This window comes from Primulina huaijiensis, chromosome 16 (genome assembly GCF_012295235.1).
Source record: "Primulina huaijiensis isolate GDHJ02 chromosome 16, ASM1229523v2, whole genome shotgun sequence".
Taxonomy (NCBI): Eukaryota; Viridiplantae; Streptophyta; class Magnoliopsida; order Lamiales; family Gesneriaceae; genus Primulina; species Primulina huaijiensis.
Window position 1 is genome coordinate 16,588,113 of NC_133321.1, and position 15,931 is coordinate 16,604,043.

The 15,931-nt window shown below is 35.2% G+C and overlaps 1 protein-coding gene and 1 pseudogene across 1 annotated transcript; one reads left to right on the top strand and one right to left on the bottom strand.

The window, feature by feature from the left end:
- Nucleotides 1-1,192: 1,192 nt before the first annotated feature.
- On the bottom strand, nucleotides 1,193-10,808 carry LOC140961247 (putative transcription elongation factor SPT5 homolog 1). Its single transcript, XM_073419652.1, has 22 exons — nucleotides 10,394-10,808; nucleotides 9,917-10,149; nucleotides 9,661-9,807; nucleotides 9,373-9,531; nucleotides 9,174-9,257; nucleotides 8,930-9,000; nucleotides 8,487-8,844; nucleotides 8,221-8,376; nucleotides 8,045-8,142; nucleotides 7,917-7,965; nucleotides 7,691-7,843; nucleotides 7,436-7,579; nucleotides 7,250-7,343; nucleotides 5,874-6,032; nucleotides 5,745-5,793; nucleotides 5,559-5,653; nucleotides 5,385-5,463; nucleotides 3,290-3,344; nucleotides 3,095-3,209; nucleotides 2,872-3,015; nucleotides 2,642-2,742; nucleotides 1,193-1,799 (listed from the first exon to the last, which is right to left on the bottom strand). The coding sequence occupies exons 1-22, from the start codon at nucleotides 10,701-10,703 to the stop codon at nucleotides 1,554-1,556; spliced, it is 3,099 nt and encodes a 1,032-aa protein (XP_073275753.1). The 5' UTR covers nucleotides 10,704-10,808; the 3' UTR covers nucleotides 1,193-1,553.
- A 3,918-nt stretch (nucleotides 10,809-14,726) lies between these two features.
- LOC140961080 (bidirectional sugar transporter SWEET1-like) lies at nucleotides 14,727-15,637 on the top strand (annotated as a pseudogene).
- The last annotated feature ends 294 nt before the right edge of the window (nucleotides 15,638-15,931 follow it).

Below are 15,931 nucleotides of genomic sequence, written 5' to 3' on the forward strand. Positions count from 1 at the left end.
GGTAATTAGTGGTTTAAAAAGTGATTGATTGCAATCCATTGAAAGATTAAAAATTATGATTGAAAATTTCGTTGTTGGGTCAGTGTCTCTATGAAGCACAGTGTTCTGTTTCACGAGAATTGTATAACAAATGGGTAATGTGCTTACACATAAATAATAGAGCAAAAGTGTACGTGACACATTGGTGTAACGCCTTAATTTGCTCGTGCACATGTGTTGGAAAAGTCCATTTCTCCGCCTCTTATCATGTATGGGGGCCGACCAGCTGGGGTCGCTCTAAATCAATTGATTTGCACAAACTCGTCTCGCATATATATGCATGTACTGAAACGAAAGACATATCGACCATTAGAAAAAAAAATGGAAATGGTGATTGAAAATACAATTTGAAAGAAAATATTCATAGATTTGGAACCATGATGGGTTTTTTGAATTCACTTAGTCTGTATTTAGTGTGTAACATTTACCTTTCTTATATGTACCACTTTTGCACTTGATACAAGAACTAAAAGTCAAATACATAAATATTAAGGGCCGTAAATGCAAAAATCCCATTAACCCAATGGAAATAACTTTAAGGAAAAGGATAGTTTTTAAAAAAAAAATTTTTTTTTTTTAAAAAAAGGTAAAAATTGTGGAGATGCATGAATTAGGTCGAGTGTTGGGAAATAAGGGGCAAGAAATGTCCATACATGGTCAAGAGACGATATGAAAAAAGTGAAAGGACAATCAATGTAGGCGTGCAATGGGCCCATCTCCACGCATACGCCGGCCCATCACTTTTCTGTTTTGTCCCATTCTCCTGCGCTTTTTGTCTTCCTACTTGCATTTCTTCACTTCAAACACCTAATTAACGTTAGGTTTTGATACAAGGATTGGATTTGTGGAGGATTAAAAATAATATTGAACCAAAACCAGATCCAACCAATTTTCGAGAAACTCTTCCAATGACCATTTGGCAGACCACACAGAGAAAAAAATTGCAAAAAATGAGCGAGCTACCTTTTTTGTTGTTGGCTTGTGAAATTGAAATCATGTCAAAACGGAACAAATTAAATAGTACTTTCACAGGCCAACTTTATAGATACTGAAAAGCAAGACTGTAAATGCCATCAAACGTTTAGGGTGTCACGTGTAAAATACACAAAATACTATAAAGTATAACCACCAGAAAAATAATACAACGAGAATGTAATAAAATGATTTGATTTGATTTGATAATTAAGTGCACAAAGGATTGGGGTTTGTGTTACAGGAAAAGGACGCAAAACACCAAAATTAACGCTACAAACGTATGAATTATCAAATAAATACAAATGAAGTATAAGGGACATCCTATCGAATACCAATCCGAACTGCTGCAAGCTTAACTGGTTATTCTTGTTCAGCTACATTCCCTACGACATAAGTGTACCAAGTAAAAGAAAAATAATCACTGAAACCTGGCCAACTCATCTTACATAAAGGCATCTCTTAGTTGCTTTATATATTCCAATCCAATGCTCTTCACAATAGCTTCGACAATCGGATAGTAACTGTGAAAGTACTTACTGTCACGTCTGAACAAGCTTTGCCAAAATGGCCATATCTAGAATTTTGACATCAAGCGTGTCGTCAATTTTTACGATTCCATCCGTGCCATCAATACCAATGAGCTTCCCAGTGGCTCCACGATGTGCGCCACCCATGATCCTTATCTTCTCAGCCTTCCTTGGTGCCACAATCTCTATTTCGTTAGGAAAAGCATTGATAGATTCCCCATTGCTGTTTGATCCGAGAGCCACTCTACATGAGCCATCCTGAAAGACAATAAGATGGACCATGACAAAATGGATTCAATTTTCGTTCTTGAAAGATATCAATTAACATACCCTTCACATAAAAGATATATATATACATGTGCATGTTCTAGCAAGTACCACACGCTGATGATCTATCACATGATTTAAAAAATGGTACTACTTGATTCCTGACTTGATGATTTTTTTTTGGTTAAGTCAATAAAATATATTACTCAATCAAAGACTATATAAACACAGTGGGCATACCCAGACCAAATAATATGGAAGCCGACACAGAGTAATCTGCTAACATCTACAAGGTTTTGGACAAAAGACAAATCTTGAATGAAATAGAGACGGTATTAGTGGTTTCAAAATCTAAGCGCAAATTGTCGTTCAAGTGAGTCAAGTAATAGGTTTTATCACACAGATCTTGGGGGAATATAATAAGATAGGTCACATCCAATCCATCATCTAACCCTTTTCGATCAATTAAACATGATATTTGATCATTTAAGGAAGCGACTTGTCAGCAAATAACAGAATGGCCTGAAGAATACATTATAAATGAAAAGTTAGTCCAGGTAGCCTACTTAAAATTGGTGGGTAATAAGTATTTTTGGGCAGTTGGTGGGTAGTAAGTATTTTTGGGTATATAAGTGGCCAGGGCCTCATGCTCACACCCAACTAGCCCATGCTGCAGAAACAGCCAATGGCTACTTTGAATAATAACAAAATCGCCATTCTCATGTACCTTAGATTTCTTTTCTCAAACCAACAATTTCCAATGTAGATTGTCAGTCATGAACATGTAGAGAGAAGAAACTACAAATTTACGATTAAGATCGAAAGAAATATACCGGAAGCACATCTCTTATAACTCCCACGACAGCATCATCACCAGGTCTGCGGATGTTGACCAGAATATCTGGCAAGAACCAAGGACCTTCATTGTCAGCACCTGCAACAAGAAAATATTGCAAAATAAAACATCATGTCATAACGAACTAGTAGAGAATCTTAAACAGAGTTCTAATAAGGAATACCATATGGATGTGTGCAGATGATCTAATAAGATGGGGAGACAAACCTACTACTGGCGACATCATATCCAAGCCACCACTGCCAGGAGTCATTGGTTGTCCACCCGGTGTACCTGGTAAATATGCCGAACTCGGTGTCATCGGTGGCTGTCCACCAGGGGTAGACGGCAAGTATGGACTTGGAGCATTTGCTGAAAAATTCGGGCATTTTTTCGTAATTAAAATCTGACGCATGTAAAACCCTAAGGAATGTAAAAGAATAAGAGATACCGTAGGCAGAACTGTTTTCCCTAGGAGTGCCAGCATCATTATAACCGCCACTTTGATTCGTCCACCCTGATCCAGGTGTTGGAGCTTCATAAGCTCGTGATGGAGGACTACCCGGCTGAATAATAGCAAGTTCATTGATACCATATAACACAATGAAACTATTTAGAAATAATAATTATAACTTGAGAAAGTTACCTGATATTGTGGACTAGTTCCCCAAGATCCAGGATTTCCATCTTCCCAGTTGTCCCTAAATTTTGTCATTAAAATTATATGAACTTCACATCAATAGCATCAAAGCTTCTAATTATCACTGAGAGGTGCACGTCATTGGAGCAACGACCGGGGAGAGTGTATTGGTTCCAAACTTTTAATGACTTTTATGGAGTTTAAAAATCTAAAAGTATTCAATCTATATTTTTATATAATCTATAAAAGTTTACCGATATTCCGTGAAAATTTTTGTAAATTTTGAAAAAGTGTTGTGGTATTCAAACTTGACTTTAAAAAACTAAACAAAAGTCCATAAATAATCAATATGTCAATAGGCTTTTAACGACTTCATGATATGTTATTAAGTACAAGAATTAAAACGTAATCACAACAATAAAATATCAAATAATGTCTTTGATTCAACCTAAAGAGTTAAATGTACATTTAATTAGGAAATATCCTAAGCTCAAATACTCATTTTCATTTATATTAAAAATAATATCAACACAAACATTAAATTTTCAATTTTTTCTCCACCATATATTTTTCCTTTTATTAAAGAGCTAAATGTACATTTAATTAGGAAATTTCTTAAGCTCAAATACTTATTTTCATTTCTATTAAAAATAATATAAACACACATTAAATTTTCATTTTTTTCTCCACCATATATTTTTCCTTTTACTTGGACTTTTTAAAAACATATTTTTTTATTCTCCTAACAATAGTTAAAATCAAAATTATTAACATCTTTCATTTTTTTTTCAGTCAAAAAATCTCGTAAAATTTAAAATACATTTATTAAAAAAATTAATATAAATTTATTGCAATGCAAAAAAAAATTATAATTTTTTATTGGGCTATAAATTGAAAATAATTATTATTTTTAATAAGTAAAATTATAATTTTTTTATCAATTATCATATAACATTTGATGTTCAATTATTCTATAATCTATATCTTAATTGTGATTATAAGCAAAAATTCTTGCAAATGATAGTGAATAAAAAAAATTATTATACTTGAATGAATATATACACACACACACATAGATGTACGAGTGATTTATAAATAATTTAAAGTTTATCAACACATATATATATAAGAATAACTATAATAAATTAAAAAATTTAAATTTTATAAAATTACACTAATTGCAAATATTTTAACATACTTATTATTTATTTTCAGCTACAAACAATTGTCTTGTTTATTTATTTTGTTAGACATATTGTCAAAAACAAAATTGATATATTTTTTATACAAAACTTTATTTAAAATGAATGAATTATTTTAATTTTGTTTATTTATTAATATTGAAAATTATCGTTATGTATTTTAAAATTATTAATTAATTAAATAAACATGTTGAATTGACTTGAATAATTGAATTTTAATTGTAATAAATTTAGTACCGACTTATTTATTGTCTTTCGTAAATTAAATCAATAAATAAAAAAATATTGATATAGAGAGATAAAAATATTTTCAATAAATAAAATTTATTCATGACCAACTGTTAATTCAAAAAAATTAAAAAAAAAATATCACAATTATAAATTACCAAATCGATAAGGTTCTATGAAAAAGTTTATAAATATCAATAAAAGTTATGCAAAATAAAACTACAAGATTATATGAAAATCTTTAGAAATATATGAGATGCAAAAGTCCGAGAAATCTATAACTCTACAAAAATATGTTATTTAAAAAAAATCAGTTAATCTATACAAAAGTCTGTTATTTAAAAAAGTCAGCAAACCTCTGCGACGAATACACACCCCTAAATGTCATGAAATCAGAAGGAGTGCGCATGTTGATTTCAATTTAAAATAGGACCAATCCAAGCATCGTAGCACATAAATGAAATCATTCAACAATCACATTCGGACGTAGACCACAACACAATCGTAGGAGTTGCCTTATTCGATCGATTCAGAACATATTTTCTTTAAGAAAAAACAAACCTATGGACAGACATTTCTATTGTATGTTAAGTGAAACAATAAACTCACAGAAAATTCCAAGTACAGTGCTAATTATACACATATAATTGGATCTTGAATCAGATACATACCTTGGTGGACTCATAGGTGTATAAGGATTCCATGCTCTGTCACGCATAGGTGTCCTCATACCGTCATGGATGGGAGTTGCTGCATAAAATTAAAAAGACCAAAAGGTATCAGGTCATGTCTTCCATACACCAAAATAATAAGAGTCCTGAGATAAACAAAACAGCAAATCTTACCTCCAGAATCTCTCATTGGAGTCATATAAGGATGAAGTGGAGTTCGAGAAGGATGCATTGGGGTTTCACTACCCATTCCGTATCTAGATGTTTCCCTGCTAAATGACAACAGAAAAAACGACAACAATAATGAAGATCAACAACATTACGAACAATAGAAATAATCATAATGCAAGTAAATGAGACCTATAAGGTGTTGAAACATTCACGTTGTCAGAAATATAACTCCGATCAACTGCATAAGAATTTGATATCAGTAATAATCAAACATAATCAGATTTACAGAAATATTCTTCCAGATAATGGGAAACTTGCCTGTGACAACCTTCATTTGTGATTCTAATTCAACCCGAACCATGGAACCTTTAACTTCTACGACACGGCCTTTGCATCCCTTATAATGGCCCAAACGAATTTTAATTACAGCTCCTGCCAAGGAATCATGACCCCTTCCACCTCCATGGCGTCCTCCAACTGTATAATCAAATTATTGAAAATGAAACACACAATTTAAAAGATGATCGCAACACCCTCACCCAACTAAATAAACAAAAACCCGAAGCCTATTTTTGGTAAGTAGGATAAGAGGTCAATCGCATAGTAATCCCACCCCATCTTCCTATGTTTGGGGGAAAGTGGCTGTCTGGCCGCTCATGGAGCTTTACTTTCCCACCTTTTCCACAATTAGATCGGGGTGGGGCCCACGTGTTTTGAGAATTAACCAATCCAAATGTGGTGGCATAGGCACTCCCTACGTTTGGTTAGCACAATTCCGCCTGCTCCATATCAATAGGCCCAGTTCAAAGTATTGTTTCATTGTGACATCGAACCTACTGACATGGTGAGTTGACTGGTCATCCCCTGTAAATTCACAGTTAAAGACCTAAAAAGCCCTCTTGTCCCCATTATGTATCTTCAATTTCCTCTCTCCTCTTACTCTAAAATCCATCAACAACTCTGCCGCACGACTCGTCTGCAAGACATTGCCCATCAGGGAACCTCCATTGGCATTTCTATCATTAATGATTATATAAGTGATGCTTATTTAACGGAGATTAAAAAAAAAAAAAGATAAATCCCATGACATTCTCAAAATTACTAACATATATTTCCCTACTTTTGAATGAAATCATCGCTTCATGGAGCCTGCCTGAAAAGTGCCGAAAGTACGATGGTTGGGTGGCAGCTACCAGATAAGAGCAGCGGGTTTGCAAGTCTTGGTTGCAAAAATTGCTTGAAAAACTCACCATTGTGTTGATGTTGTTACATCAAACCAACAATTTAAACAAAGAAAGCAGCTTTGGGACTTAACTAATGAAACCCTAGTTTTCAATATTGAAGACGAGTCGGATGCAGAAAAATCAAAACAAATTTTGATTAGCAAGAATAATAAAAAAAAATAGAAAATAAGATAACAAGGGTAAAACTGTACAATCCTATAAAAATAAAATTATTTGCTCATTCATCCGATCAACCAAACAATTTAACAATAATCCCATGTCGTTTCTTAACTTATGAAAACTGTATATACTCGCTTCATAATCCTATCAACCAACTAAATGTAGCCAAAGAGGTCAACAGCAGTTGAAAAGTTAGCTGTGAGAACTATATCAGTAGAAAAGTAATTGGTCTAAAATAGGGAATCACATAGAATAGGTACAAAAAAAAAGTTCTTCGACCACACCACTTACAATTCATAGGACCACCTCTAGGTGTTCTCATGGGAGATTGGGGAGCACGAGGTGGAGTTCTGAGATGGGAAAATCTCGACGTCAATGCATTACCCTACACCAAGAGCAATTTAGAATGCAGAGAGATAACCACAAAGAAAACACCTCAAACGAAACAAGAACTTGAGGTCAAATTGAGATCCATACACTCCTATCTCCATTTGCCCGTGATCCACCAACCATCATGCAAGATTCAGATTTAACACAAATAAAACCAGCATGCTCCAGGTGATGCCGATCATAAACAAACAGGATTCCTTTGTAGATATGTTCAACAGGACCCTGTTTCCCCTGGTATAAGAAAAATTAATTGGCATCGGGGAAAAAAAACAGGTGAATGACGTTCAAATAAACAATTAAATTCACCGTCAAAAGCTAAACAATATGAGTTGAATAACATACTCGGCATGGACCCTCCAAAATTTTTACAACATCTTTCACAGACAAAGTGTTCTTGTATCGATCTTTCGCAAAAAGTTTCTTGTCAATCTTGTATTTAATCTCTCTTAACCTCACAAGTGCAACATCAGGCCTCTCTGGGACACCCTTGAGGACCTGACCAGTTGTAAACCAGGTTCAGTAAGACTCTTTTTATAATCTTTACAGATTAATAATAAATGCTGCTTACCTGAAAAGCCTCGCTCTCAACACGTATAACGACGCCGAAACTATTATCACTGCATGGCCATAATTTTATTAACACCGCGAAAGGAAAAATCCAGTAAAATGAAATATGCACAGAAGAAAAAAGCTTACTCAAGCAGAACAAGGTCATGAAGCTCATAATTACCAATCCTGGTAATGCCAGAGGTGACTTCAGAGCTTTCCACAACATTATCCGCAAACACGCGGAGCTGAAGTCAGATAAAACAATAGCTGAAAAAACAGTGTCAACATAATAGAAACAAAAATTTTAAAGATGGTTGACTCACAAGTTCTTTGGTCGTATCTGAAACTATATTCACCACATGGCCTTCAACAGAAACAACCATCCCAGTCGCGCCTTCTGTAGAACCAGATACAACCTTCACATGATTTCCAGGTTCAAAATACTTGCACAGTTCTTTGTCACTGATAGCAAGAGTTGTCTGGAAAAGAAAAGGGAAAAAACACAACCTTCTTTAATATACAGGGTCCACATCCAAACATAACATTTAGAGACATATAAGGTGGGTAAAAATCTATCAATTTTACTCACATTAAGGCCTTCTTCACTAGGCTTAATATGAACAGTATCTTCTTCAACTTTTTCCACGCATCCTTTAAGGTTTCTCAGATCCCCCTTGATAATTATAACTCTATCGCCTTTCATGAAATGACCTTTTCTTCTATTGGCAAAAAGCATTGACAAACTTGATGCGTCACCATCCCCAGTTTCACTAGGCTGTCTAAATTTCTCGAGCTCGTCAAATGTGGGTTGCACATTAAGAGTGCTGAGCGACTTTAATGACACATTCTTATACAGGAAACCATCTTTAAACATCATTCCTTCAATTTTTTCATAATAGTCTCCAGTAGCAGGATCTCTCTTACGCTCAACACGTATATGCAGTTCTCTGGATTGAAACCAAAATTCAAAATTAATATTACAAAAAGAAAATATAACCACTGACTGGGAAAAAATTGAACAAAGTAGATTACCGAGCTTCATCAATATTCATAAAACGTGCAGGTGGAGTAAAGGCCTTCTTCTTTGGAACTTCCCTCCCTTCCTAGAAAAAGGCCAACAGGGCTCGTTACACAGATTACATATAAAAACAGTTTTGTTAACAGCACATAACTCTTGTGAATGATATATCAGTGGAAAAAATAAAAATAATTACATGTAGGATGAGTTAATAACAATCTATAATAAATTTTAAAAAAAACAAGAGGGAACACATACGATTTTATTGGCCAGAGCTTGCAAGTCAATCCTCGGAATTAATTTCACAGTTGCTCTCTGCCGGACGTTGTCAACATCAACAACCTTCCAATTAAAAAGAAACAAAAGTTTCACATCAAATTCTAAAATCACGAGGAAAAAGATTGACAGAGAGGGAAAAAGGAAAAAAGAAAAAAAAAGCATCCGGCATACAACATACCTTAGCGATATCACCCTTGTAACTTCCTATCTTCATTCTAACCCATTTATCTCTAGAGATATCAATTGCTTTAGTCTCCACAGAAAGCACATCGGTCATCTCTTTAATAGGGACAAGCATTATTCTACTAGGATAAATATTACGCATCCCTTTAACTGCCTATAGCATAATCAAACAGAGAAATTCAAATAAGTAAAATCAGATGAAAATAATCATACCCCACCATGTCAATCAACAATTTAAATCGTGCAAAATTACATGCATCCAAAACAATAAGCAGTTGCATACCTCCCTCACATGGGCTTCCTTGTCTGCCTCGATGTATATATAATTTTTTAGATGATCGAGGGCTATGGCAGATCTAATCTGCAATTCGGACCCTTTGTCAATACACTTCTGCATTAGGCAAACCGCCACTTCCCTTTCACGACCAATCTATGTTGCAAAAAAATGATACATAATACATTACTGACTGCCGGTAAAAACAGAAAGCCAGCTTACTCATTTAGTTGTTTGAACTGAAATGAATCATCCATTATCATACCGCACATTTCAACATCCAGAGTTTCGGGTCACGAACAGAAGGCAGTATAGATTGCTGTTCTACATCCGATGCCTCCTCTACATATTCCACATTAAGGCTCTTAGCATACCTCTCCTGAATTATTCTCTCCATTTCCTCGACATCCACTTGCTCATCCTCACGTGAAAGCAGTGGACGCCGATGACTTCGCCTCTCATCTTCATCAGGTATATCAGCTCCAGTGTCGATGAAGTCTATATCATCAGAACAGCACATAATGATACAAAAGCGAGTCAGAAAAATAATCTATTAGTACATGTTCCTAGCTAAAATGTCAAACGCACCGCAAAAAATTTAAGCTATTCAACAAGTTATTAAAGGTGCAATGTAAACGGGCAAAAGCATAGGCATAACGAGTCTACCATTTTAGTTCCAAATATTACGAATTACGCATGCAGGAAAAATGAAGTAGAAAAAATATAAACAAAAATTCCTAACCGTCTTCGCCTTCCTCTTCCTCCTCTTCATCATCGCTATCCACAGCAGCCTCCTCGTCAAAGAACCCCGACGCCGCCTTCCTGTGCCGCTTCCCTCCACGACTACCCGCAGAAACTCCATACTCCTCATCGTCATCTTCCTCTTCCTCGTCGTCTTCTTCGGCGTAATCATCTATAAAATCCGATCTGCTTCTTTTTCTTTTGTCCTTCCCACTGCCTCCACCATAATCATCAGCTTCATCGTACTCCTCGTCCCCATCTTCATATTCCTCCTCATCCTCCAGCTCGTCATCGTAATCGTTTCTAGGCATCTCAATTGAATTTGTGTGTGAAGAAGTGAATGAATTCAATCGGATTGCACCCTAGCCTAATTGGGGTGAGAGACAAGACAAATAGGGGATGGAATAGAGAAGCAGTTGGGCCTTCATACGCTAGGTTCGGATTGGGCCATCAATTATATTAATAAAAAAATTACTTGAATTTCTCATTAAAAAATGGGAGTATATATAGTTGTGGTTATTTTATCGACTTAATTATATGACTGCATTAATTTGAAAGAATATGTCGATAAGCATACGGATCGAGCGTCTTTGCATAAATTTATTGTTGCCAGCAATAATTATTATTTCTAGAATTTTAATAATATTTATTATATTTAAAAAATTATTATTTAAATATATAATTGTTCCACGATTAAATATAAATCTCAATGTTTTCAAACTTTCTCTCCTCTCTCCATCCCACCCCAGTCTTGATTCTAATAGCTGTTGTGAAATCCTGTGTGAATGAAAACGATTTATGAACATACGAGTCCACAACTTTCTTGGTCTTAATGTCATCATGTAGCCTGGCATCCGATGCGATCATCGCTGCCCCATTCTTGATATCGAGCAAAATCTGATCGTCCATTTTATTTTTTGCTCTCTTTTATTTTATGTATTTTTATTTTTGAAACAGAGAGTTATAAGGTACGGAAACATTGACTATTAGGACGGATTGTGACGTAGAAAAATTAAATTTATAATATATATTATTAAAGCAAAGTTTTTAAGTATCTATTTATCTAAAAAAACAGGGAATGCTTCATGGCTATAAGATCTGTCGAGGAGCGCCAAAGGTGTCTCACCTTTTATTTGCAGATGATAGCTTCTTCTTCATTCGATCCACAAATGATGAAGCTCGAACAATGCGAAATATACTTACTGCATACCAAGAGGCATCTGGGCAAGCCATAAACTTTGGTAAATCAGGTATCTTCTATAGTGGTAATGTTCACCCTGATATAAAAAATGTTATTTCATCAATTCTTCAGGTGACATCTACGCTAGATACTGGAAAATATCTGGGATTGCCATCACTGATTGGGCGAAGGAAAAAAGTGATATTCAGCTACCTAAAGGAGAGGATTTGGTCACGCATTCAATCTTGGAGGGGCAAACCACTAACCAAAGCAGGGCGTGAAATACTTATAAAGGCTGTGGCACAAGCCATACCATCGTACTGCATGAGTGTGTTTCTGCTGCCAGTGTCCTTAGCAGAGGAAATCCAGAGGATGTTAAACTCGTTCTGGTGGGGTTCTAAGAGAACAAACCAAAGATGTATAAATTGGCTATCATGGGATAGATTGAGTGTAAGGAAAGAGAAAGGTGGTCTTGGTTTCAGAAATCTACACGGCTTCAATCTTGCAATGATAGGGAGGCAAGGCTGGTCCTTTATTTCCAGCCCAGATACGCTCGCAAGTAGAACCTTCAAAGCTAGATATTTCCCTAGAGGGGACTTTTTTTCAGCCCAACTGGGCCATAATCCAAGTTTTGTATGGAAAAGTATCTGGAGTTCTCAATCATTGATGAGGATAGGGTGCCGACGGAAGATAGGAAATGGAACCAATATTAATGTCTGGAATGATCCTTGGCTACGTGATGATGTAAATTTCAGAATACAAACGCCTACAATCTCTAACATGGAAAAGCTGAGAGTATCGGATTTGATGAGATCAAACCCTCAACAATGGGATATTGGATTATTAAATGAATTGTTTAATGACAGAGATGTCAAAGCAATATTGCAAATTCCGTTGCAGGAGACCAATTGTCCAGATTCTTGGGTATGGCATTATAGCAAGACTGGGAAGTATACTGTTAAGTCGGGTTATTGGGTTGGCTTGGAGACTAGCTCTTTGAGTGAGGAAAATGGAGTGGCAGGAGAATGGGGGAAGATTTGGAATCTACAAGTCCCACCTAAAGTAAAACACTTTTTATGGAGGGCAACCAGAAATTGTCTCCCGGTTCGAGCAAGTCTTCAACGTAAAGGTATTCAAGTTCCTCTTACATGCGCTCAGTGTGGGGGTGATATTGAGAATACCTGGCATATATTTCTTACCTGTCCATTTGCCCAAAGCTGTTGGAGTGAAACCCAATTTGTGTCAAGTATAAACTCCTGCTCATCTCAAGTTGAAAGCTTTGTAGAATTCATATTTATGATGCTGAACTCGCTAACTACAAAAGAAATGGGCAAGGTGGTTATGATTTTATGGAGCTTATGGAGACAACGGAATGAAAAACTGTGGAATAATCAACAGAACACACCTACACAGGTGGTGCATTTTGCACTACAGAATTTATATGATTGGTTGCAAGCGAAGGAAAAAAAGAAAGTATTGCATCCCAACTCCAACAGTGTTGATACCAGCTGCAAGAGATGGCATAAACCTCCTGCTTCCTTCCTAAAGTGCAATACAGATGCTGCTTTTTTCACTTCGAGCAACAGGTTTGGACTTAGTGGTGTGCTGCGTGACGAAAATGGGGAGTTTATAGCATGCCGAATGCAACACAACGCCGGAAATCTTGCTGTCAAGGAATGTGAAGCTCTTGCGCTACTTCAAGATATTACCTGGATCAAAGAAATGGAGCTTGCAAATGTGATTTTCGAGCTTGACGCGAAAAATGTTGTCGATGCCATAAAAAACCTGACAGATGATGATACGGAATTTGGATCTATTGTGCGCCAATGCAAATCTCTTTTAAATCAAGGAACAATGCTCTCGGTTCAGTTTGTTTATAGACAAGCAAATGCAGCAGTTCATGCCTTGGCTCGAGCGGCTCATTTATATGCTAGTCCTTCTACTTATTTTGAGATTCCACATTGTTTGATTGAACATTTGGATGATGGTTGTAGTTCTTTACATGCTTAATGAAATTTCCTTCAAAAAAAAAAATAGAAATATTAATTAAAAGAAATGGATTTCTAAAATTCATATTCATATACTATACATTTTTCATCATTCCGGACTTCAAACCAAACGGTGTCTAATTGTTATTTCATTTTCCTCCTCCAATATTCAAAAGTTGCTGAAAATTCCATAGCAAAAAATCCATTAAATCAAAGCATTTGAAATCCATGATGAATATGGAAGCCCACTCTCGGTTCGTATGACTTATATTAAATTAAATCAAATCAAATGAACAAGCTTTTCTAAATTATTTGGGGGTGGGAATTGTCTTGTTCTACACAATTAGCATATATCATATTTATTTTCCTTTTTCCATATTTAAAGAGTTGTGGATTTATACATGATTTAGCGTGTTATTAAAAGTTATAGTTAGTGATATTAGTATAACTTAAATTAATTTTTTTTGTACGAGAGTGGTTCATTTTAGTTTGAAGGACGGAATAATAAAAGATATGTATGTATAATACATAAATGATAATTATCTCGCTACTCATATACGGGGGCGGGATATTGAAAAGAAGATGCATTATTCATGAGGGAAAGTTTGGATGAAGACGCGACCTCGCTTGACGTTATATCTATTGAATCGAAACCTAGCTAGCTAGGATTCTTTTGGTTCTATTTAATGTCCCCTCATCTATTAACACTTGCGCAATAAACCAGACTCTATATTCTTGAAAATACTTCGTCATACATACAAATATGGAGGACTAATTTTCTTAACTTTGACTAATTTTTCCCAAACTACACCATATTTCTTTGTGAGGGACAGTTGAAATGAGTAATCTTAAAGCACTTCATTTGATGTTTGGAGTTTTTGGTATGTTAGATAATTAGTGTCTTCATAAATATATATAGCATGCATGTTCTTGGCTAATTTTCTTGATTTATTTAATTATTTTAATTTCCTATTTATTTATACATTAACAATGTGTATGGAGCTTAATTAAGGGAACTCTTACCATTTTATATGATAGGAAATGTCACTGGTTTGTTCCTCTTCCTGTCTCCACTGTAAGGCAGTGATTTCTACACCATTTTTATTTTTTGTTCTGTAAGTAAATAAATTTCTTCGTTGCTAAATTATTGTATATCGAAATTATTAAAATGCATGCATGCATGCAGGTATGGTTTGCCATTTATATCAGAAAACAACACTGTAGTGACTGCAATCAATGGAACCGGCGTTGCCGCGTTGTGATCGAATCGATATATACACTCATATTTCTAGCGTTTGCGCCGAAGAAGGAGAAGGCCAATATCTCGGGGCTTCTCTTATGCATTCCTGCTGTTTTTTTAACGGTTGCATTGGTCTCCTCTTTCGCCTTCGATCGCCGACCCAAAACAAGGAAGAATCTGTGTGGATTTGTTGGCACCATATTCTCCATAGCTATGTATGCTTCACCTTTATCTGTCATGGTAAGAGTGCTTTAGTCATATGATCTAAGCTCGAGTGTTCTCGAAAATGCATCTTATCTTAATCATTTAATTTGTACAGAGGAAGGTGATCAAGACCAAGATTGTGGAGTACATGCTCTTCCTATTATCACTATTCGTCTTCCTTAGTGGTACCTCTTGGTTCATCTACGGTCTACTTGGAAAGGACATTTTCATTACAGTAAGTTGCTTCAATCAACAATCTGTGCAATGTTATTTAGATCTTAAACCCGAGATCTCTCGTCTCGTCTCGTTCTCGTACTCTAAGATATATTTGGAAAACTTTTATTGGTTCATGATAAGTTATAACAACTTTTGAATTCTACCAAAGAAGAGAAAATAGAAGGGATAGATATATGGTGATTTTGTAAAATCTTTAAATGTACAGTTATCAGAGTCGAACAATTCTAATTACTTTCCAACATAATTTTGTTGAAGTTGTTACCGTTTTTTTTGCAGGTGCCGAATGGATTTGGGTGTTTATTAGGAACGATGCAGCTAATTTTATATGCAATTTATTGCAATAAAAAAGATCATGAAGACAAGAAATCTGCCGCTAGTGTTTCACTTGAAACGTGACTTTCCTATTAATGGCATTAATCGGCAGAAGCTATCATATAATTTTTAACTACTACTTTCGAATTAATGGGAAATCTTATAAAGATGTGAACGTAAACACTAATAACTAAATGAATATCTGTAATCTTAAAGTGGTTTTTTCTTATTTCTGTTTCCCCTTCATGATATAACATAATTTACGATTATGAAAGTATCTCTGTCTGGTTTATTTATTTCCTGCCACATTTATTTTATTTCGTTTAAATTTGTTTAAATTTTTTTACATAAAAATAACTTATGACATCAGAAGATAGG